General features: G+C 48.9%; 11 protein-coding genes across 11 annotated transcripts; 4 read left to right on the forward strand and 7 right to left on the reverse strand.

Moving 5' to 3' along the window:
- Positions 1 to 3,672: 3,672 nt before the first annotated feature.
- Positions 3,673 to 4,827, forward strand: BC939DRAFT_260281 (uncharacterized protein). The gene is made up of 2 exons (XM_051551058.1): positions 3,673 to 3,732; positions 3,829 to 4,827. The coding sequence occupies exon 2, from the start codon at positions 3,898 to 3,900 to the stop codon at positions 4,723 to 4,725; it is 828 nt and encodes a 275-aa protein (XP_051416538.1). The 5' UTR covers positions 3,673 to 3,732; positions 3,829 to 3,897; the 3' UTR covers positions 4,726 to 4,827.
- A 216-nt stretch (positions 4,828 to 5,043) lies between these two features.
- Positions 5,044 to 6,507, reverse strand: BC939DRAFT_438962 (proliferating cell nuclear antigen). Its single transcript, XM_051553904.1, has 3 exons — positions 6,281 to 6,507; positions 5,720 to 5,996; positions 5,044 to 5,593 (listed from the first exon to the last, which is right to left on the reverse strand). The coding sequence occupies exons 1-3, from the start codon at positions 6,320 to 6,322 to the stop codon at positions 5,136 to 5,138; spliced, it is 777 nt and encodes a 258-aa protein (XP_051416539.1). The 5' UTR covers positions 6,323 to 6,507; the 3' UTR covers positions 5,044 to 5,135.
- An 11-nt stretch (positions 6,508 to 6,518) lies between these two features.
- Positions 6,519 to 8,458, reverse strand: BC939DRAFT_419692 (S-adenosyl-L-methionine-dependent methyltransferase). Its single transcript, XM_051553066.1, has 4 exons — positions 8,087 to 8,458; positions 7,748 to 7,967; positions 7,319 to 7,624; positions 6,519 to 7,195 (listed from the first exon to the last, which is right to left on the reverse strand). The coding sequence occupies exons 1-4, from the start codon at positions 8,434 to 8,436 to the stop codon at positions 6,758 to 6,760; spliced, it is 1,314 nt and encodes a 437-aa protein (XP_051416540.1). The 5' UTR covers positions 8,437 to 8,458; the 3' UTR covers positions 6,519 to 6,757.
- Positions 8,459 to 8,642: 184 nt separating this feature from the next.
- Positions 8,643 to 9,737, reverse strand: BC939DRAFT_438966 (uncharacterized protein). The gene is made up of 3 exons (XM_051553905.1): positions 9,393 to 9,737; positions 8,986 to 9,041; positions 8,643 to 8,875 (listed from the first exon to the last, which is right to left on the reverse strand). Exons 1-3 carry the CDS (start codon positions 9,622 to 9,624, stop codon positions 8,852 to 8,854), a joined length of 312 nt encoding a protein of 103 aa, XP_051416541.1. The 5' UTR covers positions 9,625 to 9,737; the 3' UTR covers positions 8,643 to 8,851.
- A 49-nt stretch (positions 9,738 to 9,786) lies between these two features.
- On the forward strand, positions 9,787 to 11,745 carry BC939DRAFT_260389 (S-adenosyl-L-methionine-dependent methyltransferase). Its single transcript, XM_051551059.1, has one exon. It carries the CDS (start codon positions 9,844 to 9,846, stop codon positions 11,671 to 11,673), a length of 1,830 nt encoding a protein of 609 aa, XP_051416542.1. The 5' UTR covers positions 9,787 to 9,843; the 3' UTR covers positions 11,674 to 11,745.
- On the reverse strand, positions 11,664 to 13,211 carry BC939DRAFT_438970 (uncharacterized protein). The gene is made up of 3 exons (XM_051553906.1): positions 13,055 to 13,211; positions 12,383 to 12,961; positions 11,664 to 12,276 (listed from the first exon to the last, which is right to left on the reverse strand). Exons 1-3 carry the CDS (start codon positions 13,082 to 13,084, stop codon positions 11,818 to 11,820), a joined length of 1,068 nt encoding a protein of 355 aa, XP_051416543.1. The 5' UTR covers positions 13,085 to 13,211; the 3' UTR covers positions 11,664 to 11,817.
- Positions 13,212 to 13,677: 466 nt separating this feature from the next.
- On the reverse strand, positions 13,678 to 14,970 carry BC939DRAFT_260538 (uncharacterized protein). Its single transcript, XM_051551060.1, has 2 exons — positions 14,683 to 14,970; positions 13,678 to 14,058 (listed from the first exon to the last, which is right to left on the reverse strand). The coding sequence occupies exons 1-2, from the start codon at positions 14,734 to 14,736 to the stop codon at positions 13,774 to 13,776; spliced, it is 339 nt and encodes a 112-aa protein (XP_051416544.1). The 5' UTR covers positions 14,737 to 14,970; the 3' UTR covers positions 13,678 to 13,773.
- Positions 14,971 to 15,937: 967 nt separating this feature from the next.
- On the reverse strand, positions 15,938 to 17,212 carry BC939DRAFT_473560 (uncharacterized protein; the record flags this gene model as incomplete). Its single annotated transcript, XM_051558358.1, has 1 exon — positions 15,938 to 17,212. One exon carries the CDS (start codon positions 17,210 to 17,212, stop codon positions 15,938 to 15,940), a length of 1,275 nt encoding a protein of 424 aa, XP_051416545.1.
- A 95-nt stretch (positions 17,213 to 17,307) lies between these two features.
- On the reverse strand, positions 17,308 to 18,722 carry BC939DRAFT_438982 (uncharacterized protein). Its single transcript, XM_051553907.1, has 2 exons — positions 18,543 to 18,722; positions 17,308 to 18,420 (listed from the first exon to the last, which is right to left on the reverse strand). Exons 1-2 carry the CDS (start codon positions 18,663 to 18,665, stop codon positions 17,563 to 17,565), a joined length of 981 nt encoding a protein of 326 aa, XP_051416546.1. The 5' UTR covers positions 18,666 to 18,722; the 3' UTR covers positions 17,308 to 17,562.
- A 1,944-nt stretch (positions 18,723 to 20,666) lies between these two features.
- On the forward strand, positions 20,667 to 22,473 carry BC939DRAFT_260850 (SPX domain-containing protein). Its single transcript, XM_051551062.1, has 7 exons — positions 20,667 to 20,708; positions 20,822 to 20,929; positions 20,998 to 21,116; positions 21,212 to 21,643; positions 21,739 to 21,969; positions 22,084 to 22,336; positions 22,441 to 22,473. The coding sequence occupies exons 2-6, from the start codon at positions 20,908 to 20,910 to the stop codon at positions 22,144 to 22,146; spliced, it is 867 nt and encodes a 288-aa protein (XP_051416547.1). The 5' UTR covers positions 20,667 to 20,708; positions 20,822 to 20,907; the 3' UTR covers positions 22,147 to 22,336; positions 22,441 to 22,473.
- On the forward strand, positions 21,926 to 24,398 carry BC939DRAFT_260685 (EXS family-domain-containing protein). Its single transcript, XM_051551061.1, has 5 exons — positions 21,926 to 21,969; positions 22,061 to 22,248; positions 22,507 to 22,759; positions 22,850 to 23,327; positions 23,414 to 24,398. Exons 2-5 carry the CDS (start codon positions 22,228 to 22,230, stop codon positions 24,222 to 24,224), a joined length of 1,563 nt encoding a protein of 520 aa, XP_051416548.1. The 5' UTR covers positions 21,926 to 21,969; positions 22,061 to 22,227; the 3' UTR covers positions 24,225 to 24,398.
- The last annotated feature ends 200 nt before the right edge of the window (positions 24,399 to 24,598 follow it).

Here is a 24,598-nt window from a genome sequence, read left to right on the forward strand (position 1 = left end):
GGCTGCTTCTCCAACGAGTTGCGAAATAGAACTTGCGTTCGAGTGCGACTGAACAGTAGTAGGTCAACAGCCAACCAATCTTAACGTTTCCTTATGGGCTGGTAAAATTGGCGAGGACGCGCAGAAACGTAGAGAACATGATGGCCAGCAAAGGAGGTGGGAACGATTAGAGTACGGTAGAACGCAAAGGCTCCAAGGATCCAAGCATGCCTTTCCAAAAAAATAAAATAAAATAAAATAAGGAAGAATGCAAGTGCAAGACATGACAGCAGCATATGATAGATTGATGCAAGGAGCGGATTAGGACAAAAATGCGAATGGCATAGAGAAGGATGGTTGGCCAGGTACGCGTGCTTCTTTGGGTTAGAATTGATAGAATTGATGTCTACAAGAAGAGAGAGGGCAGGCATTAAAGAGCTTGATGCGTACAGCGAGCGGGGTGTAGGCATTGAAGAGATGTCATTAGCCAGAGAGAGATATATGATCCTTTATAATAATGGGGGTTTTCAGGTACGGCAGGGTAAAATACGAAAAGGAGGCAACTTCCCAGCAACAATGGGGCTCAGTTCCGGCACGTCGCCTTCTGCGGATGTACATCTGGGTAGTGCTGCTACCGACTGGATGTCATCAGCTTATCTTTAAAACTGTAAACGAAGTGGATCCTTCTTCACATCAGACCACTCGAAACTCGGCCATAAACAAACGTTGACGCTGTCTTTGTCTTTGGACGCGTTCTTCTATTTGTGAATAGAATGTGTTGTATTGTATGTGCACTAGTATCTCTCTCGATTTCGTGGAAGAGAAGCAAGGAGAGATTGTCATGGGCGCCCAAAAATAATCAAAATCAAACAGGTGAGCTCGCACTTTTGTAATAAAGTTACTGGCATTGGGCCAAGCAGATTCTGCCTGTTGTGTGGATACGGATTGTTGCCGAAGATATGCACGTAAAATAATAGATTTGAACCTTTGCATGGACATGCATGGTGCATCAGATGAGATGGATGACCATGCAGAATATGTACATATATATATTTTAAGCAATATATGCTACGTAAGAATAAGGCCGGAGGACTTCCAGGGGCAGGGCAGGGGGCAGGGACCATGGATCAGGGATCAGGGACCAGGGGCAGGACAAGGACGCTGTGCAGCGGAGCAGGTATTGAGCTGCACTTGATTCTCAGGTGATAGTTATGGCCATGATCCAGCTTTCTCTTTATTTTTGCAGGGTCCAGGAAGGAAAGCGAAGAAGGAGAGGTATCTTTTGATGGGTGTCAAAGTCGAATCCGTCAAAGACTGATAATGACAATGGTGATACGGATGGTTGATGGGCAACTTAAAAAATGAATGAAGGGGGCTATTTTTTTTTTTTTTTTTTTTTTTTGGGTGGGTTGAAACGGGCTGCGACCGATGATCGATCCCCACTAGTTTTCTACCCCACAACTTACAAAAAAAAAAAAAAAAAAAGGTACGGTCAGGCACAACAACTGCATTCTTTCGTCCTGTGAAATACAGTGTTGTTGTTGTTGTTGTTACTGCTGTTGTTGTCATTGTTGTCGTTGTTGTTACTGCTGCGACTCATGTTCCTGTGATGGATCGGAAACAGGAGCAGAAGGACGGATGTTTGTGCGTCCGTTGTCATGTCGGTGGGGTGTCATCATGTTCGCCCTCCTTGCTGCTGTTTATCACATACACCCAAAGATGGGCGAGGCGAAATGAAGCAGTGAACAACTGCGGCCATGGTCACCCGGACAGTGCATGTGGCCGTTCATGTTCCCATATTTCTATTTTTTCTAATTAATAATGTATGTTCGTGAGTGAATGAAGGAATGAACGTGGATGTGGGGGTGTATGTGTATTACAAGTAGTTCAGGCGGTTGTCCACCCCCAAAAAGAAGAATGCGTCCCTTTTTTATTTTTTATTTTTATTTTAATTAGCCTTACTCTTTCTACTCTCTACTTCACACCTCCACCTCGTCCCTTCGAACCCTCTGCTTCCTTTTCTCTACTTCCTCCTTGTTCCCTCGCTCATTAGCCTCGCGCTTCTCATTCTTAATCTCGCTCGCATTCTCATTCTCATTCTCATCTCCTTTGGACAAAGCCCTGTTCCAAACACCCCTTTCCTATTCTATCACTTGGCCATCCCAACAGGAACGCGATCCTTTATTCTTTAATCATCCTCAACTGCCTCTCCTGATCCATTGGACACGCTCCTGCTTCTCCAACAGGCTCCGTCTTCACGCGTGGAAAGAGGGGTCATTTACTGCAGCATCACTGATATCCCCTTCGTCAATCCGTTCGCCCTTTGTCCGATCGTCTTTCGTTCCTTCTTTTCTACCTCCTCGAAATAACCCTCTTTTTACCCGTCGGTCCGTTATTTTTATTTTATCACATCCTCTCTCAAGCACATCCTACCTTCACACGCCCTTTTAAAATGAGTTCCTCGCCTACCACCTCAACAACGTCTGCTCAAGCACCGTCCCTCCTTCGGATCTCACCCCAGACATTCCAGTTCACAGGTACGGAGACCAATTATTCTCCTCGGCAATCATTGCCCCAGTAACACCAACACTGAACCAGAAATGCAGCGCCCGGGGGCGATGTAGCATCGAGTATATGTGTTATATGTGCGCGGTAGCAGCAGGACTGGTCCTTGTGTGTGAGGGAGTGGGATGCTGTACCCTCTTTTCAATTTTAGGGGTGGGCGCGGAGAAAGAGAGTCGACGTAGTCCACCTATCCTTCGACCCATGCTGTAATATATTCGCCTCGTGCAAACATCTCCCTTTTATCACCTTCATGGGAATGAGAGTGGGCGGGTGGTATTTTTTCTTCTTCTTCGGGTATTCATTTTGTGCAGAAAAGTTCTGTGCTCAACGATGTGTACGACCCCAAAATGCGCTCGATGGAACGTTGGTGCCAATAATTGTGCATACAGATCCATGTTTCCCGGCTTCCAATGCGGACTGGTACCACACTGGCTCCCTTATTGGTTGGGGGTATGCAACCCACTTCTCTGTTTGTCATCTGCTCCAACCTGCATAACCAAGACGGACGAATGACAGAGCCAGAACGCACGCACACGAGAATGAAAGGAAAAAAAACACGTATACATGCACGGTCAGTTCGCTAGTTGGCTGGGTCGGCTCTGTTGGGCATAGCCATTTCTTGGGGTCGTTGTTTTGGGCGGGAAATCTGAAAAGAGTGTTGGTAATCTTTTTACCATATCGAGCGAATTCCGCTTACCAGGCCTTTTTTTGTCATTCCTCACTTGAAAAGAATGATCGAACGAGTGTGTGGGTACGCAGGGGAGGATATGGCCAAAGCTCTTCAACGTACTATGTTTTGCGGACTCATGAACCATTGTCCATGCTTTACTTCAATTAGCTTCCAAGGTCTCCTCGGGGTTGGTTTCAAAGCTCAAGGTCAGGAACATGCTGCAAACACCGGTCGGATACAAGTTCAAAACCAATGCCCCTCTCAGGTATTCCGTGAAACCCGTCCTCGGAGTGCTTGCACCCGGACAATCCATCGAAGTTTTTGGTAACTTGACCGGACTTGAGCGGATGGACTGATTTTCTATCTGCCAACCATACAACCGTTCTTAATCGCCAGCGCCTTTTATTGATTCCTTTCCTGCAGTTCGATGCGAGAGCTGGGTCAATCCTCAAGATCGATTCTTGCTGCAGAGCGTAGCCCTGGGGGAAGAAGAAAGCCTGCAGATCGATGCTGTTTCTGTAAGTTGTCTTTCTCGCCGCAATTTCTTGGCCTTGTATAAAGTGCATCCCTTTAACGCACCATTCTACCTTTTTTTTTCTTTTCTATGTCCATAGTGGAGAGAACTCGATCGCAGAAGAATTATCGAAAACTTCATTCAATGCTCATCGTCATCGTCCCTAATAATGCGGGATCCTCAGGACGATATGGGATCTCTATCCTCGACCTCAACGTCTTCATCAACGCGGTCCTCTCTAGTTTCATCCGCAGCATCGTCTTCAGATAAGGCGCTCCGACAACAACGACTGCACCAGCAACAGCAGCCACAGCATGTACAGTCTCAGAGCCATGGACAGAGAGTCGCTGTAGCACATGTCCATGCGGCAGGCAGAAAGATGTCGACCAGTTCCGCTGCCTCGTCCATAGCCTCATCCCCTGGGTCTTATCCAACCATGTTCCCGCCAAAGGGCGCATCAGCACCCTCACGGTTATCAACCTCAGCTTCTTCCAAAGGCGCTGCTCCAGGTAGCGGCATCAGTCCTATGGCCATCATTACCACACCTGCGAGCTACCTGGCCACGAAATTCAGCAGCTCAAATCAGACCTTCAGAACGGTCTCACGTTTCCTGGCAGTGCGGCACTACACAAAAATGCAGGTCTTTACGGTCTCGGTCGTATGTCTCATGCTTGGCCTGCTCTTGCCGCTCGAGAAGCTTTTCTTCTTTGCCAATGGCCACACCTCCATCGGCACCGCCACGACGCAGTTCAGAGCTGGTTTCGTTGGTCAAAAAGCTGTGTTTGCGGCATCATCATCGTCATCATCGTCGTCATCAAGAGTTTTGCCTATCCTAGTAACGACTACACAGGCAGGCTCTGGTGGCGAGACCAAGAACGCTGGTTCCCCAGATTTGTCCAAGATGAATGAGATTGTGCTGGAGCAAACCTCTTCGAAGGATACGCGGCAGGATGAACCGATTGTTCTGCCTATCGTCGAGGTCGAAGGCGCTCTTTAGACATCGCCTTTCTTTTTTTCTTCTTCATTATTGTTATTAATTCCTTTGTATTTGTATAATAAACATCTATCGACTGGTCCATTTTGTATATGTAAATACGGCAAGAAAAAGACGCGTTGAATAATAAGAACAAGAACGCTAGTGGACTAGCAGATAAAAAGGGCTTACTAGCTATGCTGTAAGCAGCAGTAGACGCGTGCTGAAGGCTATCTGAAAGATCGAAGTAACGGCGCTACAGGTGCTACAGCTATGCCGTTCGGCAAGCACCAGTCGACAAACAATTTTTTTGAATCATCTGAATCATATCGCACTGCACTGGTGTTATTATTTTGTTTCTTTATTCGCATTCGTAATTATGTTATGTTCTTGTTCCCATGTCCATTTTGTCACTGTACGCGTAAGCACTCCACTTAGTGGTCCTCACCAATCTTGGGGGCCAAGTAGTAGCGAATGTATCCAGCCTCCATTTTGTACTCGACCAATAGAGGCACCTCGCTCGACATCGACAACGAAACACGGCTCGACAATGCAGTCGCCTTTGCGAACCCAACAAGGTACTTGAGCGAGAAGTTCAGCGACACGTTCTGTTGGAGCTCGATCAAGGTCGCCTCATCCTCCTTGTCGACATTAGCATTCTGCTTCAACGTCACAGCACCGGAACCGAGTTCACCCTTGGCCGCAAACTTGATACCCTCCTTGGTCACATCGATCTGGACAGAATCCGAGAGTACCTGAAGGTCTCTGCAAATGCGTGCAAACTCGTTTGACGACATCTGCACAACGGCGTCGTAGGTCGTTTCGGGGATACCCAAGTGCTCACTGTCAATATCCATCAGCTTGAGCTCGTATTCCGAGATCCTGTCGTTCTCTGTCAGGGTAATTGAACCAAAAAACAAAAAAAAAAGGCAGCGGTATTGTTAATAACACAAATTCAATCTAAATGTCAGTTGTTACCCCAGTACACACTGCGGCACAAAATGGATCTCATACATACCGCTGTTTTCAAAGGTCAAGCTGAGGACATCTGCAGTATCATCAGCCTTGAGTGTGATAATATCATCGTTTCCTGCGCAACGCAAAACCTTGGTCAAGGAACCAAGGTTGACGCCAAGGGCGAGCGAGCGATCGCATCTGTAGGGCTCAAATCCATCGTGGCGGAGCAAAAGCGCGACTAGCGCAACATGGGAGTTGTCCATCGCCTGAAGAGCGATACCGTTGTCGGAGCAGTCAAAGTTTGCATCCGTGATCAAGTCTTTAACTGCCTCAAGGACCTATCAAAGAGCCGAGAGTGTTAAGGACGTGTTTTGAAGAAGCGACTGTTGATAACGCGCCCTTTTTTCACGAGTTTCTCACGACGCGTTAAAAAAAGTATCCATTGAATCCTGTAGGAGTTTTTTTCGAACAGCTATGTAGCGTGGTAATGAAGCCATCCTATTTGTCGACTCAGTCGAAAAGGGTTTTCCCAAGTCTTTGCCTTCGCAAAAAAATAACAACAAACAGGGGAAACAGGGGTGAATCGACATCTCCACGCGCTTCAGCTGAATGAGAATCTCACCTTCTTGAGGAGGGCACCGGTGGGGAGTCTGGCTTCGAGCATTTTGAATAGCTGTATATGCGTATGGGGTCAAGGGAGAGATGGGATTGGATGCAGAGACGAGGGATGAAAAAGAACAGAGGAGGAGGAGGAGCGAGATTCAGTTGGCCCTTTATTTGGAGGAGAGGAAACACGTCCACACGCACAAGAAAATCAAAACAAACAAAAGCGCGTATGCGACGCTTAAATGAGGATACCCCTTAAATGCCGCCAAAATGAACTCCTTCGAAACCACGCGATAGTAACTAAGGACTACCACGCGTGTCGGCGAAACAGCAACAGCAATTGCACTGAGACAATACGATGCCAGAAACTGGCCACCGCAACAGCCCGTAGTAACCAACGCTAAAATAGGAGCCATTGTCACCCATACACGCAACCATTGTAGATATCAGAGCATGATACCAATTGAAATGCAGTACTAAAGACTGGGTGTATCTATACAGCAGTAGTGTTATCTGGTACAGCAGCCGGCGGATCTGAAGGTGTATTCAACGCAAGCGAACTCTCCGTCAACGTATTCTCTCCCTTGCTCTCCACTTTCCCCTCCTCGCTCGTGGATACCGTCGTTACCGAAGGCTTTCCCGGCGCCTCGCCCTCCAATGGTTTCCTGAACTTGCCCTGTAACCAAACCCTATACATCTTCACTTTCCTCAACCGGTTAACTATCAGCCTTCTATCCACTGCATTCTGTTCAATCGTGAACTTTGATCCAAACAACCTGACGATCTCCTCAGAGTCGAAAAAGTACACCCGGGTGCCATCTCCGCGAACATAAAAGTTGTCAGACAAAAGTCGGCTCTTCTTGAACCGCAACTGGGCCATATCGTAACGGCCATAGTCCCGGAACACGATCAGTCCCCCGGGCTTCAGCAGCTATGTCAAAAAAAAAAAAAAAAAAAAAAAAAAAAAGACGAGATCGAAAGGATCAGAACGTGCATATCATAAGCCCTGAATGATTGACGATGAGCTCCCTGTGTACTTGTTTCAAGTATATACCTTATAGAGATTGCTCATGGCCTGGTCCCATTTATCCGGATGAAGTGCAGACAGGACAAAGATCAACACAAGCACATCCATTGACTCCGGCTCGACCTCCGGAGGGATATCATCGCTCGCTAAATCCCATACAAAGGCCTTGCAACGCTTCTCGTTATAGTTCGGGTTATTCCTTACAACCTCCACAGCCGTGGAAGAAAAGTCACAGCCGTAGACAAATAACTCCGGGTTCTTACTCTCAAGTAACATCGGGAACATTGTGTTTCCTGCTCCACATCCAATCTCCAACACATTCTTCTTTCCCGCCTATCCGTACAATGAAGATCATGCAAGTAAAAAGATCGTGTTAAACGATGCTATACCCTGCGCCCCTCCCGTGTGACAATTGAATTAATACACGACGAATAACGATGAACGAGCTCTCCCTACGTCAGCTTCGACCATTCGAAAGAGCTCTGGAAACTCGATGCGTAGCCAATGACGGTCCTTGAAGAACCGGTTTTCGTTCTTCGCATAGAATTTGTTCCAGTTCTCGGCCGCCTCCGCATGGTACGTAGGTACCAATTCTTCCGGAACCGGGTCCTGCCGTTGACGCTCAATCTCCTTCATCGCGTGTTGCTCCTGTTCTTCTCCCCACGGCGCGTGATCCCTATTATGATACAGACGGCGCAGAAAAAATATACAAAGAACATTTGTTCAGGTTAGATAGTACCCCCTGCAGGACTCTCTTACTCGCCCTGCATCCCTCGCAATGCTTGCTTTAGTTACCATGCGTTCTGTTCAAACACGGCAGATTCGTCCGTCAGGATCCGACCCCCAAATGGTTTCGAATCCGGTGTATTCACATCCCTCGAGCTTGATTCTTTCTTTTTGTGGTTGTCGCTGCTTGCTTTATCCTTAACCTCCTCTTTCTCCTCCTTCACATCCTTGGCATCAGTCTGATCTACTATATTTTCCTGCACTCGTTCTATCTCCTGCTTCTTGCTCGACTGCCTGTCCTCCTCAGCCGCTAATTCTGAAAAACGCCTTTTGTTGGAAGTCTCGGTCTCGGTGGCGATATCGCTTTTCAATTGCTCCTCCTTCTGGTAGTCCTTATCGGCGCCCTCGATTCGTTCCATGGTTGAGATGACTGAAGTGTAGAGCGAATGGTGTGGCAATGTTGAAGCGCCCCAACTTATTTTATTTGGATCAAGCACAGTCACTGTTTTGGCATACAATATGGACCATGGTACCAGAACGCTGAACGTACCATCTCCTCATATCCACCAAAGATGTTGTCCTTTATTCGCACAATTGCCCTCTCACTCACTCACTCACACACCCCAAAAAAAAAAAAAAAAAATCCTTGAAGGTTTATTCATTTTTTCGCCAAAAGTACTGTAATGCCTCTATGCGCGCGCTTCTATATTTCTCGCTGGATCTGCTGCTCAATATTGTATCCTGAATCGTTTATGCAATTCGTCCTCAGTTTTCTGCGCACTCTGAACATTTTTCCGCCGCGACATACTGTGTTTCTCCTCCGCCATGACAACTTTAGTGGTGGGCATCGATAGGCTCCTGAAGGAATCGAGGTTGAATGAAGAGAAAAGAAACAAGAATATGAGTATCGTAATTGTAAGGCGTAATAAGCAGGCAACATGCCCATACGTTGGCCAATGGCTTCTTACAGCAGTGGGAGGGTGGAGATTGCGCTCAAACTTGGAGCCACCAGGGGCAGTGGGGTCTATTGATATCGTTCAGTTGAGAATACGCAAAGCTAATGTCAGGATTGCATCCTAAAAGAAGTCAAGCCCGGCCTATCCAGGTCAATGCATTCCTGTGCAATACCCGCGCGCAACCAAATAACCGCGACCAAGTGCAACCATGACAGGCACCTGACGCCCTCTATCCCCTGAGAGTGTTATCCATACTGTATAATTAACAAAGTAATGCCGTAGTTGCATTTACTTGGCCCCGGAATAACAAAAACGTTCCCGAACCGCGTTGCATCCCGTCATGTCCTGTCTGGTGCTTGAGCACGCTCCTTTTTGATCCCGAATTCAGCTTTTTCCTTTTACATCTCCTAGAGCCTTACAAATATAGGGATCAGGATGTCTCAGCTCAGTCAACTGACGTTCAGCATCCTGGATGACTTGGGCGATCTGACGAGGCTGACGGATGTTCTTGTTAGCCTCAAACTGCATGCGGAGCTCAACGGCTTTTCTGCGGAAGAGGTTCGAGTCGATGTACCAGTCCTGCGCTGTTTTGAGCGAACGCCTGTATAGCGACTGGACCAAGCGGCGATGAGCGATCTGTGCCTCAGACATGATGATGGATAGATGGGGTTTGTGGAGTGGAGTGATGAGTGTTTGAACTATGAGGAGACTTCGGAGTAGTGGTGTTGGTCGCGATCATTTTGGGATCCATTTCCGGATGGCTTAGTTTATGAAAGTCATTTTGGGGGTAAAAGTCCCAAGTACAACACAGACATCGTATGCTATCACAACCAAAACGGAGCAGGACGAGAACAAGGACAAGAACATAAGATGACATCAATGACGGTACCCGTGGTGCTGGCACCCGCGAACTTGACGAAGTCCTTGAAGATCATCCTCGACAACACTGGACACCGTGACAAGACCCGGCTTATAGCCCGCTATAACCGCGTTCTGTCCACACAGACGGGGTCTGATCCTCAGGGCAAGGCTACATTGGACCAGGACGGATACGACCTGTCTTCATATATGGCCATGGCACTTTTACCCATCGATATTCATCTGCAACTTCAGAGCAATGGCGATACACAACGGATATCACTGTGGCAGATACTCCAGGACCCAGCATCATCACCACTGTCGTCCCTTGAATGGCCAGCACCAATATCCGATCCAACAATTCAAAAGTCCATCTTCCTCACCTGGATGCAGTCTTCCGCCTTCACAATGCCCAAGCATCTTCTCACCCAAACACCTCTCGAAAATCTACAGCATAACATCGCCACCTTTCTCCTCCCGTTCCTCAGATCTTGGGCTTCTTCCTCTAACAGCGACGCCGGCGACCAAGATCAAGATCTCCTCTCACCGGACACCTTGCCTCAATTGATCGCCTCCATCCCCCAGAAATGGGAGCACTACTCGGATTTCACACTACTCCCATCAAACGCCTTCCTTATAGCACCTTGGCCTACGGTCCTAAAGTGCCTTGTATTACTGGATCGAGCACAAGGCTATAAGAACAATTTCATGCAACAATGGGACCAACTGATCCAAGAGGCTCTACACTCAACTCATATCGCCCGCAAGGCTGCCATTCCCGTCCAAGATATCCTCCGCCGACCTAAGATCCGACCGCTCACAGGCGACTGGGGCTTACATAACCGTTACAAATCCTGGATCGAGCACGACCTCACACTTTTGGAGCACCAGCACATCCCCACCACTGAATCCGCTAACGGCCATGATGACACCATCCTCACCCACGAGCAAGATACCACCTCCCTCACTCGATCCAATATCTCTCAAACCTACTGGTCAGGAACCTGTCAAAATCATGTCCACTACCGCTGGTCTCCGATGTTCACCATGTTCTCTGCCGGCAATATCACTGAAAAGGAACGCATCGCCAACTCAAAGTCAATCTTTGACGCCCGGGACAAGGTCGTCGTCGACCTCTACGCTGGGATAGGATATTTCTCCCTCGTCTACCTCGTCCATGCAGGTGCGAAAATCGTCCACGCATGTGAATGGAACCCCTGGAGCGTCGAAGGTCTCTTACAGGGTGCGGACAGAAACCACATCTCTTGGAAGGCCTATCAAGGACCCGCTGTCGCTCGATCCTTGTACAGCAGCAGCAGCACACCTCAGGAGTTAGAGCAACAGCCGCCGTTCAGAGAGAAAGATCACCCACAGCCGACTCCCGGCAAGAAGCCAAAGAACTTTGGTAAATTAATCGTCTACCCAGGAGACAACGCCCAATGGATCACATTCTTTGAAAACCAAGCCCATCACGTCAACCTCGGCTTGATCCCTTCCGCAGAACCAGGTTGGGTTCTGGGTGTAAGAGCCCTATGCTCAAATGAGGGCGGCTACTTGCATATTCACCATAACATCCGCGTCGGCGAGGAAGAAACTTTCAAGACCTATCTCCTCCAATCTTTACGGGAACTGTTTGCGCAATGGAAGCGGTGCGAGCCTTGGTCATCCTCTTCTCCATCATCGCCAGGTACCAATGCTGACTGTTACAGACCATGGTCGATCGATATTAGGCACATGGAAAACGTCAAAAGTTTTGCTCCCTTGGTCTTCCATTACGTCCTCGATATCGAGTGCCGACCACCTTCCCATGGCGTTACGGATGCATCGTGTATTAGCGCTTGATATTGTTGCTTTATTCCAAGTGAATGTAATATATAATATACAGGTGTCGAGACGATGAGGAAGGAAAATAAAAAGAAAGAAGAAAAAGAAAAAGAAAAAAAGAAAGTACGAGCCTATTCACCTCAACATGAAACCAGTCGGTACTTATAGCTTCTTCGCCTTCTTGGCCAAAGGCCCATCCAACCCATCCGCTCCATCTATCGACATCGACCTTGACCTCGCATTTGACACCGGCGACCCGTCCGTCGACGATGAAGCCGGCGTCAACACCGGTGTAGCCGCCGTTGTTCTCAAATTCGATCCCGGCGGCGCAAGACCCTTCACCATTGCCTCAGTCGACGAAGATGCCATCGTCACATTCTGCCCCTTCGCTAATGGACTCGGTTGATGCACACGCGCTAGCTCGCGCTCGCGTGGGATCGGCCAAGCAAACGCCGAACTGGGTTGTGCACTCGTAGGCGTCTGACCAAATACAATCGGACTCAGTTCTGCTTGCGAGGCATAAAACTCAGGATAGAACGTCGAAGGCGACGGCAGGTTCTTTGCAAACTGTGAAGGAAGGGTCGAAGACATTGGCGCCGATTCAAACGGACGCTTTTGGATCTATACATTTGCACATTTATATGATCAGGCGGTAGAATGATTAGCAAGGAAATAGGAACCGCAAAGTACGAGTCATACAACGACAAGGTTAAGCATCGGTACTTACAGGTGGCAACTCGCTGGACTCTTCCGTCTTGATCATGGCGCCCGTTAACGTCGTGTTCTCAGTTTTGATGATTGCGTCTGCCAACGTAGTACTGTCCTTGCCCTCCATTGGGATCTGCACACGAAGTTTCGGCTTCTTGATTCCGTTCGTAGGACTAAGCACCGGCGACGAAGCTCCTGCAACTGACACCATCGACGTTGATGTGGCAGTACTGATCATAATTGTCGACCCATCCGTCACTGTCATCGGCGTGCTATCTTCTGGCATGGATGAATGACTCCCCTTCATAATATTGTTGTGACCCAACAGCGGTGAGGATGACTGAGAAATATCTGGAGTTTGTTGCTGCTGCGGCTGTGACGTCTGCTGGTACTGCTGCTGCTGTTGTTGCGGCTGGTGCTGGAACTGCTGCACTGGCTGTGGCAAAAGCTGTTGCTGTTGCATAGGCATCGACATCGGTGTTGACATTGGGATCTGAAGTGTCTGTCCGTTCTGGGGTTGAGATAGAGCCCGGTTCATAAACATTGGCGAGGGTGATTGGAACTGCTGTGATTGGTATGGTCTCCCCTGTGGAGGAATCTATTTGCCACGAAGAAATGTTACGATTAGCATATGCATCCCATATCCTTATTGTCGCACCTTCATATACCATACGCTAGACCATGGGCATACCTGATGCATCGGCTGTGGGCTCATACTCATCTGAGGCTGCTGAAAGGGCTGAAACTGTTGCTGTTGTTGATGTTGTTGCTGTTGCTGTTGTTGTTGCAGCTGTAACTGCTGTTGCTGCTGCTGAAATTGCTGCTGCTGCTGCTGCTGGAGCTGCTGTTGTTGTTGTTGCTGTTGTTGCTGTTGCTGTTGCTGTTGATGCTGTTGTTGTTGTTGTTGTTGTTGAAAGAATAACTGCTGCTGTTGCTGTTGCTGTTGCTGGTTAGCATATTGTTGCTGGTGCTGGTGTTGCTGCTGCCTATATTGCTGATCTAGTGGTGCCTGCTGATACTGAAATGCATCGTACTGCTGTGGGTGAACAACCACGTTCGGCGGCATCTGATACGGACTCCTTGGCATATGTGTTGGCATCGAAGGCGGCGTGTGCGCCAGACTGGGCGGATGTGAGGGCGGCGTCTGCAGTGTGGCCTGGCCAGGGGTGTGATGTGCCGAGGTCTTTGCCATCGATTGTGGTTGGGGCGTCACGGACATGATACTCCTGTCATCACCACCTCCCGACAGGCCATCCTCGTCCTCTTCCTCTTCCTTGTTTTCGGTTGCGGTCAAAAACTCCTTGTTCGTATACGTCTCGCATGAATCATTGTACTAGATGGAAAAATAGGAAACAAGGCCGGAAAAGGGATCAAACACCGGATTAGTAACTCGCGATATGCGCCATATATTCAGTCGCAGGAGAGACCACGATCGGCGACACAAAAGAAGCAGCGGCCACGTGCACTTGTGCGCCCCTTGGATGACCCGTGGGATGTCCATTCAAACCAAGCGGAGCATCTATTTAGGCACAGTACCTCGGTGTATCGGAGGAGGATCGAGTCGATGTCGTGGGACGAATACTGGACCAGCTTGTTGTTCGAGTTGAAAATGATAAGACCGATCTGGCAGTCGCAGAGCACACTGAGCTCCATCGCCTTCTTCATCAATCCAAAGCGTCGCTTTTGGAACGTAACCTGATAGTCAAAAAGAAGTTCTCTTGCTGATTAGATATCGTTCTGCAAGCAGTGATTTCGACTCGAATAAGGACACCGCCTTTTACAAAGATCGGGCGCCATAGAAAACTCATAGAAATATATATAAACACGCAACTCTCTCTCTCACACTTTCACACCCACAACCAAAGTAGAAGTACAAAGGAGTACTTGGACCAAGTTGAATGAAGTTAGTGCTGTCCCCACACACACCAAGAAGGGCCCTGACCTGACGGCGTAGTTCTCATTCATTTCCTTAATCCCCCTCCTGCTATTTTTAAAAACAAGAGTGTGGTCGAGAAATAGATAGTGAACGGTGAACAAGGATAAAAAAAGAAGAACAGAAAAAAAAGGAATATGACATTCTTCGAATCGTTGCATCGGATCCATCTCCAACCTCTCCTCTTCTCCACTTCTTCACATCCGTCCCCTTTTCTCAGCTCTTGTCCTACTGGTTTTCCACACGTCGCTCTGTTTTTACCACCGCCTTTTGTTCACTCGGTTAGTCTCACTCTTTTTTTCTTTTTTTTTTGCACATCTCACACTCGCACACTCTGTGTTACCCCTCCTCTGCTAGCCCCAACTAGAAAAGAAAAGGCTTTGTACCTGGCGGTTACGCTCGTCCATGATGGTCTTGATTTGAATCTTTTTACGTCCCATGGTGTCGTGTCAGGGATGCTGCTTTAGATTGGAAAACTGGGTAGAACGATGACTCGAAGGTCGATCCTGAGGGAAAAAGCTGGTTTGCGGGCTGAATCCAAGATTCGAAGTTGGAACTAATGGGCGAATAAAAGGGCGCTGTAGTCAAACAGCAGAATGCACGGCGGTCTGTTGAGTGAGTAGTATTGAGAAGAAGCAGTTGTGATAATAACAATAAAATGACTTTTTATCTTTTATCTTTTTTCAAACAACGAACAAAAAAAAAAAAAAGCAGGTTCGTGTGGAGCTGTAAAAAGGGGGTGACTGCAACGAAGAAGGGAAAAAAGAAAAAAGAATAGGCAACGAAGAAAGGATATGCAAGAGAAAGAGACGATCGTTCTGGTGGTGCAAAGTATAAAGGAACCTCAATGCTTCATGGGTCTAGAGAAAGTGAAGCGAGTTTGTTTGTTGTCTGTATGTGAGTAGGTGTATGATATGTGTGTTCAAGCTTTGCGCCGAGGTCCGCCCACTTGAACAGAGTCCGTCCGTAAGTTCAGTGCCCTTTGTGGCCTTGCGACCTCTGTGCGAGCTAAGAGAGGGGGGTCCGTGTCACGTGCGGTGCCTATTTTTATCGCTTCCTGTGAGCAGCCGTTTTATTTTTGGAAACACCACAGTTTCATTTCATTCGATTCGGCCTTTTCTTTCGTTGAAGGAACGCTTTCATGATTTTTGAATCGTATTCCGCATACATTCAACCTCTTATCCCTTATCCTCGCTTGATTGGCCCCCTCACAATTAGCGAACATGCTGTGTGCCCAACAAAGTCCGCATACGCTGCTCTTTAGTCTATGCAGAGCAGGAATGATCTTCGACAAGGTTCTCGATGACCATTGATGTCACCCCCTGAACTGTGTTGCTCCCAGGTTAATATCACGGGTCCCCAGGGAGCCGATAGATGGTGCGCGAACGATACTCAGCGGACCCCCTCCCTCCCCCTTCAATACATTCTTTGGCATAAAGTCGACCTCCCAAGACAAATCCTTTGGGATCCAGTTATGGATTTATTGGAATAGTACGGCGAAGAGGAAAGATGCAGAAATGAGCTAGAAATGTATGAACAAAAGTTGGTTTCCTATGTACAATGAAGAAAAAAGGGATGAAAAGGCTTCTTTGTGTTGTCAAGAGACAAATATGAACAAAAATGCAATGCCATAGGTCGACACTACTTCGCAACCGTCATGGCCCTGCGCTTGAAGTCATCGACCTTGGCCAGCAGCTGTTCCACGCGGCCGATCAGCTCCTTACGCCTCTTGCGGATTGAGCCATTGCCACCACTCTCGACAGCGTCAATTTTCAGCATTGCCTTGATCAGATTCTCCTCCGTCATCAGGACCTTCTTCCTGTTCGAAATCTTGCCTGTGACAATCTGATCCAGCTCCTGAGACAACTCTCCAAGATTGACTTCGATCTCTGAGAGTTCTTGCTCGCTCTTTTGCAGCAGCTCGGGGTACACAGGTAGGGCCTCCTCTTCAGATACCTCGGTCTCGTCGTGTTCTCCTTGTCCCTCTGCTTCTTGCGACTCGCTTGACTCGGTGGGTTCGTGCGTGGACCTTGAAGAAGGCTGCCTGAATGTCGGAACTGTGGAGGCAGGTTCAATATCCATAGGCTTCTCGGGTTCAGAGGCCAGGTCGCCAAATGCGGCCTCAACCAGCGACTCCATGTCATCGTCCTCAGGGGCTGCAGCCTCTGTTTGAGCTGGGGCATGAACTTGGGATGATGGGACTTGGTGAGCAGCCTGTGTCTCGCTTTTTCGGCGGCGTCTACCGCTCCTCTTGGAGCCGTGCGCATGTTGCTGACCAAGACGCAATTGCTGTTGTTCCTGTGTTGATTGCTGTTGATACTGTTTTTGTGGTTGCTGCCGCTGCCGCTGCTGTTGTGGCTGTGCTTGTGCTTGCTGCTGCTGGCGCTGCTGTTGTGGCTGTGCTTGTGCTTGCTGCTGCTGATGGCGACGCTGATGCTGGTGCTTTTGCTGTTGCTGGTGCTTGTTCTGCTGCTGTGGATTCTGCTGAGAATGCTGATGACGATGGCGATGGTCTTTGGACTCAAGCTCCTCGGGCTGGTCCTCTTCATCCTCTTCATCCTCTTCCTCCTTTTCCTCCTCATCCTCCCCCCTTTCCTCTTCTTCATCGACATCATCCTGATACTGTTGTCGTTGTTGTCGCCCTTGCTGCAGTTGCTGCCGTTTCAAAGCAGCTTCCTGTCGCTGATTCTCGCGCTGCTGTGCCAATTGCTGCTCCCGCAGTTTTTGCTCTCTGAGCTGTCGCTGCTTGTAAGAGCTTGGAGTGCCATATTGGGGCTGGACTGACTCATCCTCGGCGTTGTTCTGGAAGAAGGGATCGACGAAGAGCGAGTCCGAGAAGGATGGAAAGAAGTTTTGCCGGTCTTGGCGACGGCGAGTGTTCTGGTGCAGTCGTGGATCTTGGAAGATGGAATACATGGCTGTAAAGAGAAGCGTCGGGCACGGGTGTGCGCGATGGTGGGAGTGGAAGCGGGCGAGGGTGATGGTGGGAGCGGAAGCGGGTGGGGGTGATGGGAAAAAAAGATGGAAAATGGTGTCAGACCATGAAAGCACTGCTTGCTGATATAGGCAGCCAAGCGCGTCTCTAGGTCTCACTAGAATGACCAGTAATCGCCCAGAACCCACTCGAAGTTTGTGGTCTCTTCTGGCCCGGATCTTATTGGCCGCCACTAAAAAAGAAATCGGCAGAACGCGTTTCCGGCATTATGACGAATCGATGATGTATATTATTGACTTTATAGGCTTATTATATGTATATAGTGCCGTCTCTAAAGCGGATGTCTACTGTCTGTCATTGCCGCCGCTGCTGCTGCTGTTGATGGATCAGATTGGTGAATGCCCAGTGGCTCGTTCTGCTGGAGAGGAGGATCCTCAGTGACGACAGACCGCATCTCTGCTCCACTATCTTCGGTTGCCATGGCTGCCTCCTTTTCCGCATCAGCTACCTTCCGTTGCCGCCGCTCCTCCTTTTTCTGAATGTGTGGTCGTGTATCAGGTCCATCGCCCCAAGGATGTGTCAGATCACGGAGTCGACCCTTGTCTTCGATATAGCGCTCAAAAACATAGGTCCAGATATAAAAGTTTCCGCCCGCAATGTAAAATGCAACCAAGACATCGACGGTATAATGAGCGCGGTTCGCAAGGACAATGACAGCTGATCCGATACAGAGGGCCCAGACGAAAATCAAACAGATCCAAGCTAGCCAGCGAAAGCGGTGTGGGAATCGATGATAGCCATGACTCGTCCAGACTAACGCCGAGATGACAAAGATGATGGTATGTCCACTAAACATGCAGTCGCCACATCGATGGAGTGTGAAGGTTGTAAAGAATTCGCCGACAGAGTGTATGCAGCCGTCGCGTGGATCGGGGAAAGAGGTGATGGCGACGGTGGTGATGCGCATGAGGTTGCAGAGTGCCCAGGTCAGGAGGACCTTAGAGAGGAGATAGAGGGGCCGGTAATGGGTCAGGACCAAGAGGACAGTTGGAACGAACATCAAAGCATCTGCAAGATCCGTCAGCCAGAGCAAGTGTATGGATGGAATTGCCTCAAACAGTCGATCTGAGAGCTTGGGCGTCTCAGTATTGTCCGGCGAGAGATACGATGCAACATTTGCCATGACATTCTATATAGACGCGTTGAGAGTAAGAGAAGCAGTGGCAGGTGTTAGGGGACTGGTATACAATGTGATGCGATGCGTGCCAGGGACGGCGGCATTAATGTTGAGGAACCGGGGTTGAGGGTTACCATAAAATACATTGTGAGACCAAAGATGACAATCACCAGCAGGGTGCAGCCTATGGATTGGCGAGTGAGCTTGTATCGCCGGAAGAAGGCCCTCTTCAGTCTCTCCATCATTGCAGGTGCCATGGAGCTGTAAGCAGGGAGGGGGAGGATGGGAAGAGAGGGGGAAGAGGGAGAAGAGAGAGAAAGAGAAAGAGAGTGTGTGTGAGAGAGAGAGATCAAGAGTGCAAGAGAAAGAAGGGGAGAGAAAGAGAGAGAGAGAAAGAAAGAGAAAGAGACATTTGTGTTCCTGGATAGGCGAAGCTTAGTGCCGGTGGATGACATCTTGAAGCATGCGGTATGCATGCGGTATGAGCTGGTGCAGTGCAGTCGGTCTGGCTGTGTGCAGTATACTTGAGAGCGACTACCAGGAGGATCCTCTTCATCGTCATAGCCCAGGCGGGGTCAGGGACAGGGGCAGAGTGGACTGTCAGGATGCGGTCCAGTTGGGTGGCCAGTCTAGTCTACGTGGCCGTTAGCAGTGCTCCTTCTGAGGGCAGTCTAGATGTCCTCACAATGACCACCAGATGCATCCTTGGCAGAAGGTGCGGTCATCGTTCCTCCTCGGCGCTGCTCTCCTCTCCTCCTCTCCTCTCCTCTCCTTTCCTCGAGGACGAAATAGCTAGGGTGCCCACATAGACTATGACCAACAGCAGGAGGCGGAGGGAGGGCTACACCCTTCTTGCTCCCCCACCCTTCACCCACCCACACATACGATCGATCGGTCTTGGTCTCAAAATAATATTAACGGGCCGTCTGCACCTGTCTTCAACAGCTCTGGTGTCCACCACGGTAAATGGGCCCCCTCGCATCGCGCCAGGATGAGGCTCCCTCCCGCCTTCTTCCCCCCTCCGCCTCCCTTTGGTCCTGAAGGTGAGGATATCCATTTGTATTTGTTGCATATGCATCTTCTCTGCTCCTCCCCCCTTCTCTCTGAACCATGTTGTGTAATTGTTTGTTGTTGAGTTTGCTGCCTTCCAAACCAGGCAATCTGCTCACACGACAGTACCCCCCCCCCTTCCGCTTTCGGTCTGATTGGGTGTGGGGTGCGCATCCCCGTCTCTTCATATCAACCACCAACTCTTCGTCTGTACCCCCATCCTTCCTCTTCCTCTTCCTCTTCCTCTTCCTCTTCCTCTTCCCCCTCCTCCTCCTCCTCCTCTTCCTCCTCCTCCTCCTCCTCCTCCTCCTCTTCTTCTTCTTCTCCCTCCTTCCCCCCTGTGCAGCGCATATGTCTTGCCACCAACCTACTTCCTCGAACCACCCGTCCGCTTATAAGAGGGTCTTCCAATCCTGACCGTCCCACTCTGGACCATCGAGTCCATCCGTCCCTCCTTTCTCTCCTTTCCAACCGTCGACAACGGCACTTTTTTTCAGTCCAGTCAAAACGAACAGAAAGCAAAAGAGTCGCCATGAAGTTTGCAAAGGTTCTTCAGGAGGAGGTCGTGCCGGAATGGCGCAAGGCCTATATTAACTACAAGCAGGGCAAAAAGCACCTCAAAGCAGTCAAATCTGCCCTCTCCAAACTCGATACCGAACGATCCTTAGCCGAACCTGCACACCATAACAATGACGAGACGCGGGCATTCCAACTGACAGTCGATCCCAGGCATCCCACCACTACCAACAGTCTGGGTAGATCCACGTCTTCGGAGCCTGAGAGCGGGCGCCCCGACCACTCTCCTGCTGTTTACTTGCCGGAAGCTCCCTCGGATTCAGCTTCAGGAACCGCACCCACCGCCACTCAATGCCGTGGTCGTGTGAGGAGCTACGATACCATCCAAATCCCATCTCGTCCGACAACACCATCAAGTGCGCCCCGGTCACAAACAACCAACTTAAATACTCCGGATGAAGACCGATCCGATCACAGTTCAACTCTACAGGGAGTGCAGGGTATCGTGCGACAGCATCGACATCCTCAAAGTCAGCGAGATCATCAAGACCAGCATTCGCCATATATTCATCCCATCGCGCTCGAGACAGAGCCTTCAGGGGCGCACGACTCTACACCGAAAATCACTCGAGCTGCTCGGCGCCAGGGCTCACAAATCTTCGGGGCCCTTGCACGGAGATTTACACGGGCAGACTCTCCCGAACGAGGAAAAAGGCGGCAAAGGGTTATAACTTGTAAGATAAACAGAGATCAGGGGCAATCTTAAACCGTGTATGCGTAATTGATTTACACAAGCGACATGATTGCAACACTAAACACGAGTGAATACACCTGACTATGCGCATAGTGGACGGGGATTCAATTGACAATGCATTGGATCAACTGCTCGACGAAGAGAAAGCCTTTTTCAAGTTCCTCGATTCTCAGCTATCAATGGTTGATACGTTCTACCGAGGCATGCTAGCGTTTGCTATCACATTCCTTGACCCATTCCTGTGACAGATGTATAACGCACTGATCAAGCAATGGCAACGACATTTAACACAATAGAAAAGGAGCTTCAGGCGGTGACGAAACTCAAGGTCCTCAAACAGCAGATCTTTGTGGCGGAAGAATGGAAGCGTCGCCATCAAGAAAAAATCGTAAGTTGAATCTCAACGAACACCGTGCGTATATACTTCAAATATCTATGTTTCCTTTCCAATTTAACCCTCCCTGGTCACTATGCATTTTACAGGCAAAGCAAGAAGCAGATCGAGGATGGTACCAAATCGAGTGGTCAAAGGTCAGGCATGGCCTTGGAAACCTAGTCAATAATTCATCGGCCACTGAACAAGTTGTCATCGGCCCTGTTCAACAATCACTAAATGAAAACGGGAGGAGGCAACGCCAATGTCACAATAGACATTCAACTGACGCGACAGCATTGAGCTTAAGCAGAGAAAACAGTACGAACCAAGAACAGGATCTACAGCAAAGAGGGAATTGGGAACCTGGAGACGACTCGCAAAGATTTTCATCCATGGATACGACTGCATATCATAATCAGCTTGTCGTGGAGGATGAAGAGAATCGTCGCCAACACTTGAGCCATAAAGTCGCGAGGACGAGGATCAAAGCGGCCCTGTACGAATTCTACCGCAGTCTCGAAATGCTCAAAAACTACACGGTAAAGTCTAATGAACCGTATTAATTACAATGTGATTCCAGCATGATCCCAAGCACAATACTCACTAACCTCGGACTATATGTTGTTGCCGCTAGATCTTAAATAATACGGGATTTGTGAAAATTATGAAAAAGTACGACAAGGTCGCTGGATGGAAGGCTTCAAAGGCATTTATCGCCTCGAAACTGCGACCGATATACTTTATGACCTCCACTACTCTCGATGACATGATGACAGAGACCGAGGATCTTTTTATTTATAAGTTTGAGAATGGTCATCGCCGGCGCGCTATGGCAAAGTTGCGGATTCCAGATCACAAGAACCAGGTATGTCTTTGTGAAGAGCTGCGTTCACTCACATTAGTGCCTTTGCTACTAGCACAAAGGTCATGTAACATCTTTTTGTAACTCATCTTAGTCGCATCATGCCGCGACCGCAAGGGTTGGCATCTATCTAGGCGTGGCGATACCATTGCTGATCCTGGGAGTCGAAGGAGCCTTTAACAAAGACACGCAGGCCAGGATCCTGTATTGGGACAAGTTATTACTCGTGTATGCAGGGTTGTTCTTGACGATCCTTTTTGCATGCCTTTTCGGTATCAACATGTACGTGTGGAAAAAGTCGAGGATCAACTATAAGTTTATCTTTGAGTTTGACCCCCGCGACAATCTAGACTACCACGAGTTTTTTGAGGTATGCTCACCTATACTCTCTTTCGCATTGTCGAAGCGAGCCACCTCCTACCGCCAAATCACTCGTCATTTGCGTTCTCACTCTTGCTTTATTATCATTCATAGCTGCCAGTATTTTTCATGCTGATCCTTTGCCTCCTGTCTATTTTCGGTTCGCACTTCGTGGTACAGGCTCATGTTGCATACTTCTACCCCCTCATCGCCATGGTCACCATACTTGCGATTTTGCTCTGTCCGCTGCCAATCGCCAACTGGAGTGCGCGGAGATGGTTCCTGCAGAGTACTAGACGGCTTATCGTCAGCGGATATTACAGTGTCGAGTTCCGGGACTTTTTTTTGGGGGATGAGATGAACTCGCTCGCGTATTCCATCGAGCAGTTTGAACTTGCCATCTGCGCATATACACAGGAGTGGAATGACTTGGGTATTACACAAATGGCTATTTAATTATGCTCAAACGTTCATTTCTGTTAATTACTGTTACTTACACGACGCATTAATGGATTTTCTACAGCACGAAAATGCGACACAAGTCATATCTGGTTCACACCATTTGTGACATCCATTCCTGCATGGTTTCGTCTCATACAATGCCTTCGCCGTTACCGCGACACGCAGTGGCTTCCGCACTTGATCAATTCTGGCAAATACTTTATGACGCTGGCGCAACTCTTTACCTATTTTTTGTATCGCCACTATTCTAGTTCGCAGCACCGGACTGTCTTCGTTGTGGTCTCAAGTATAATGAGCCTCTATACCTACTCATGGGATGTCTACATGGATTGGGGACTGTTTCGATTCGGGAGACATGGTGGCGGTGCCTATGGACATCCTTTCTTAAGAGCCGAATTGGTCTATCCTCACCAATGGGTTTATTATCTGGCGATTGTTCTGAATTTCTTTGGAAGGTTCGCGTGGGTGCTCAGATTGGCACCCTTTAAGATCAACGCCTTTGCGCTTTCATTTATTATGGCCTTGATTGAGGTCCTCCGGTACGTGTATAAAACCAAGTTCTTGGTTGAGGCTATTTGTTCGGCTGTTTATTTGGGTGCTAAATGCTGGTCTTTTATATGTCTAGTCGCTGGATATGGAATTTTTTCCGCCTGGAGAACGAACATCTCAACAACTGCGGCCAGTTTCGTGCAATTAAGGACATCCCCCTGCCTTTCCATATCCGCGTGGAAGGTGAATCTGAGGAGGAGAAGGGTGACGAGGGAGAAGGATGGAAGAGCCACGAACAAGGCGACCATGAGAGAGGAGCTGCAGTCAAGTCCCAGGGAGAGCATGACTTGGGGGTACTTGCCGGAGAAAGTGGATCTACATCCAAGGCCCCTGGCACTGACACGGCCTCTCGCTCCCGTCGCCAAGGTCTGTCACGGTCGGCGAGCTCTCGTAGTGGAAGAGGCGCTGCTCTTCAAATCGAGCCTGAGGGGCATGCAGGGACTAGTCAAGCCTCTGTTCATTCTGCAGCCAAGCCCACAGGCAGTGTCCATCGGAAAGCGCCCAGGAGACGACCCAGCCAAACCTCAGAGGGGCCCTTTGGTATTCAACGCAGCAATTCGTTTGTGGATCAAGCGATGACGGAGGCGGGGATTGACGCTCTCCAGAAAGAGCATCTTACTGCCTTGAACAAATTTTATGACCGCCGCGACTTTGATACGAAGATCATCGATGCTCCTCATGAACCACTCAAGCCCGGGACGCGGCCGAACACAGTAGGTTCGTCCAGGTCACTAGGCATAGGACTGGCTAACGACGAGCAGGACGGCGCCAGTAATGTGAATAATGCAGCAGAAGATGGACGTCAAAGAAGATGCGGGCACGTCCATTTTAATTGGGGAGAGGATTCAGATGAAGAGGAGGATTCAGATGATTATGATGAGGCATAGACCCTGAGAAACGACATCAATCATAGCATAATACATATCACGTCTACGACATCAATCGTATGCAACATATCACGCCCACGACATTAGAGCGGTTGTATTCAATAGAAATGCGATTGGCTGTTATGTTGCTACTACGCTAATGTTACCACCAAAATATGTTCTTTTTGTTTCTTGGGCGCAGCAGGCGAAGGCGAGTGAGACGTAGACATGATGTCGTTCTCTAACATTCGCCCCCCCCCCCCCTCTCTGGCATTCATAGTCCAGTATGACGTCTGCTTATTATGGCTGCTTCATATTTTTTAACCACGATTGCCACGTCAGTGTGTCTCCTCCATCCTGTCAGTCTAGCCGCAGCACAAGAACCAAAGGTGCAT

The sequence above is a fragment of the Gamsiella multidivaricata genome (assembly GCF_025024155.1).
Source record: "Gamsiella multidivaricata strain RSA 2152 chromosome Unknown BC939scaffold_6, whole genome shotgun sequence".
Taxonomy (NCBI): domain Eukaryota; kingdom Fungi; phylum Mortierellomycota; class Mortierellomycetes; order Mortierellales; family Mortierellaceae; genus Gamsiella; species Gamsiella multidivaricata.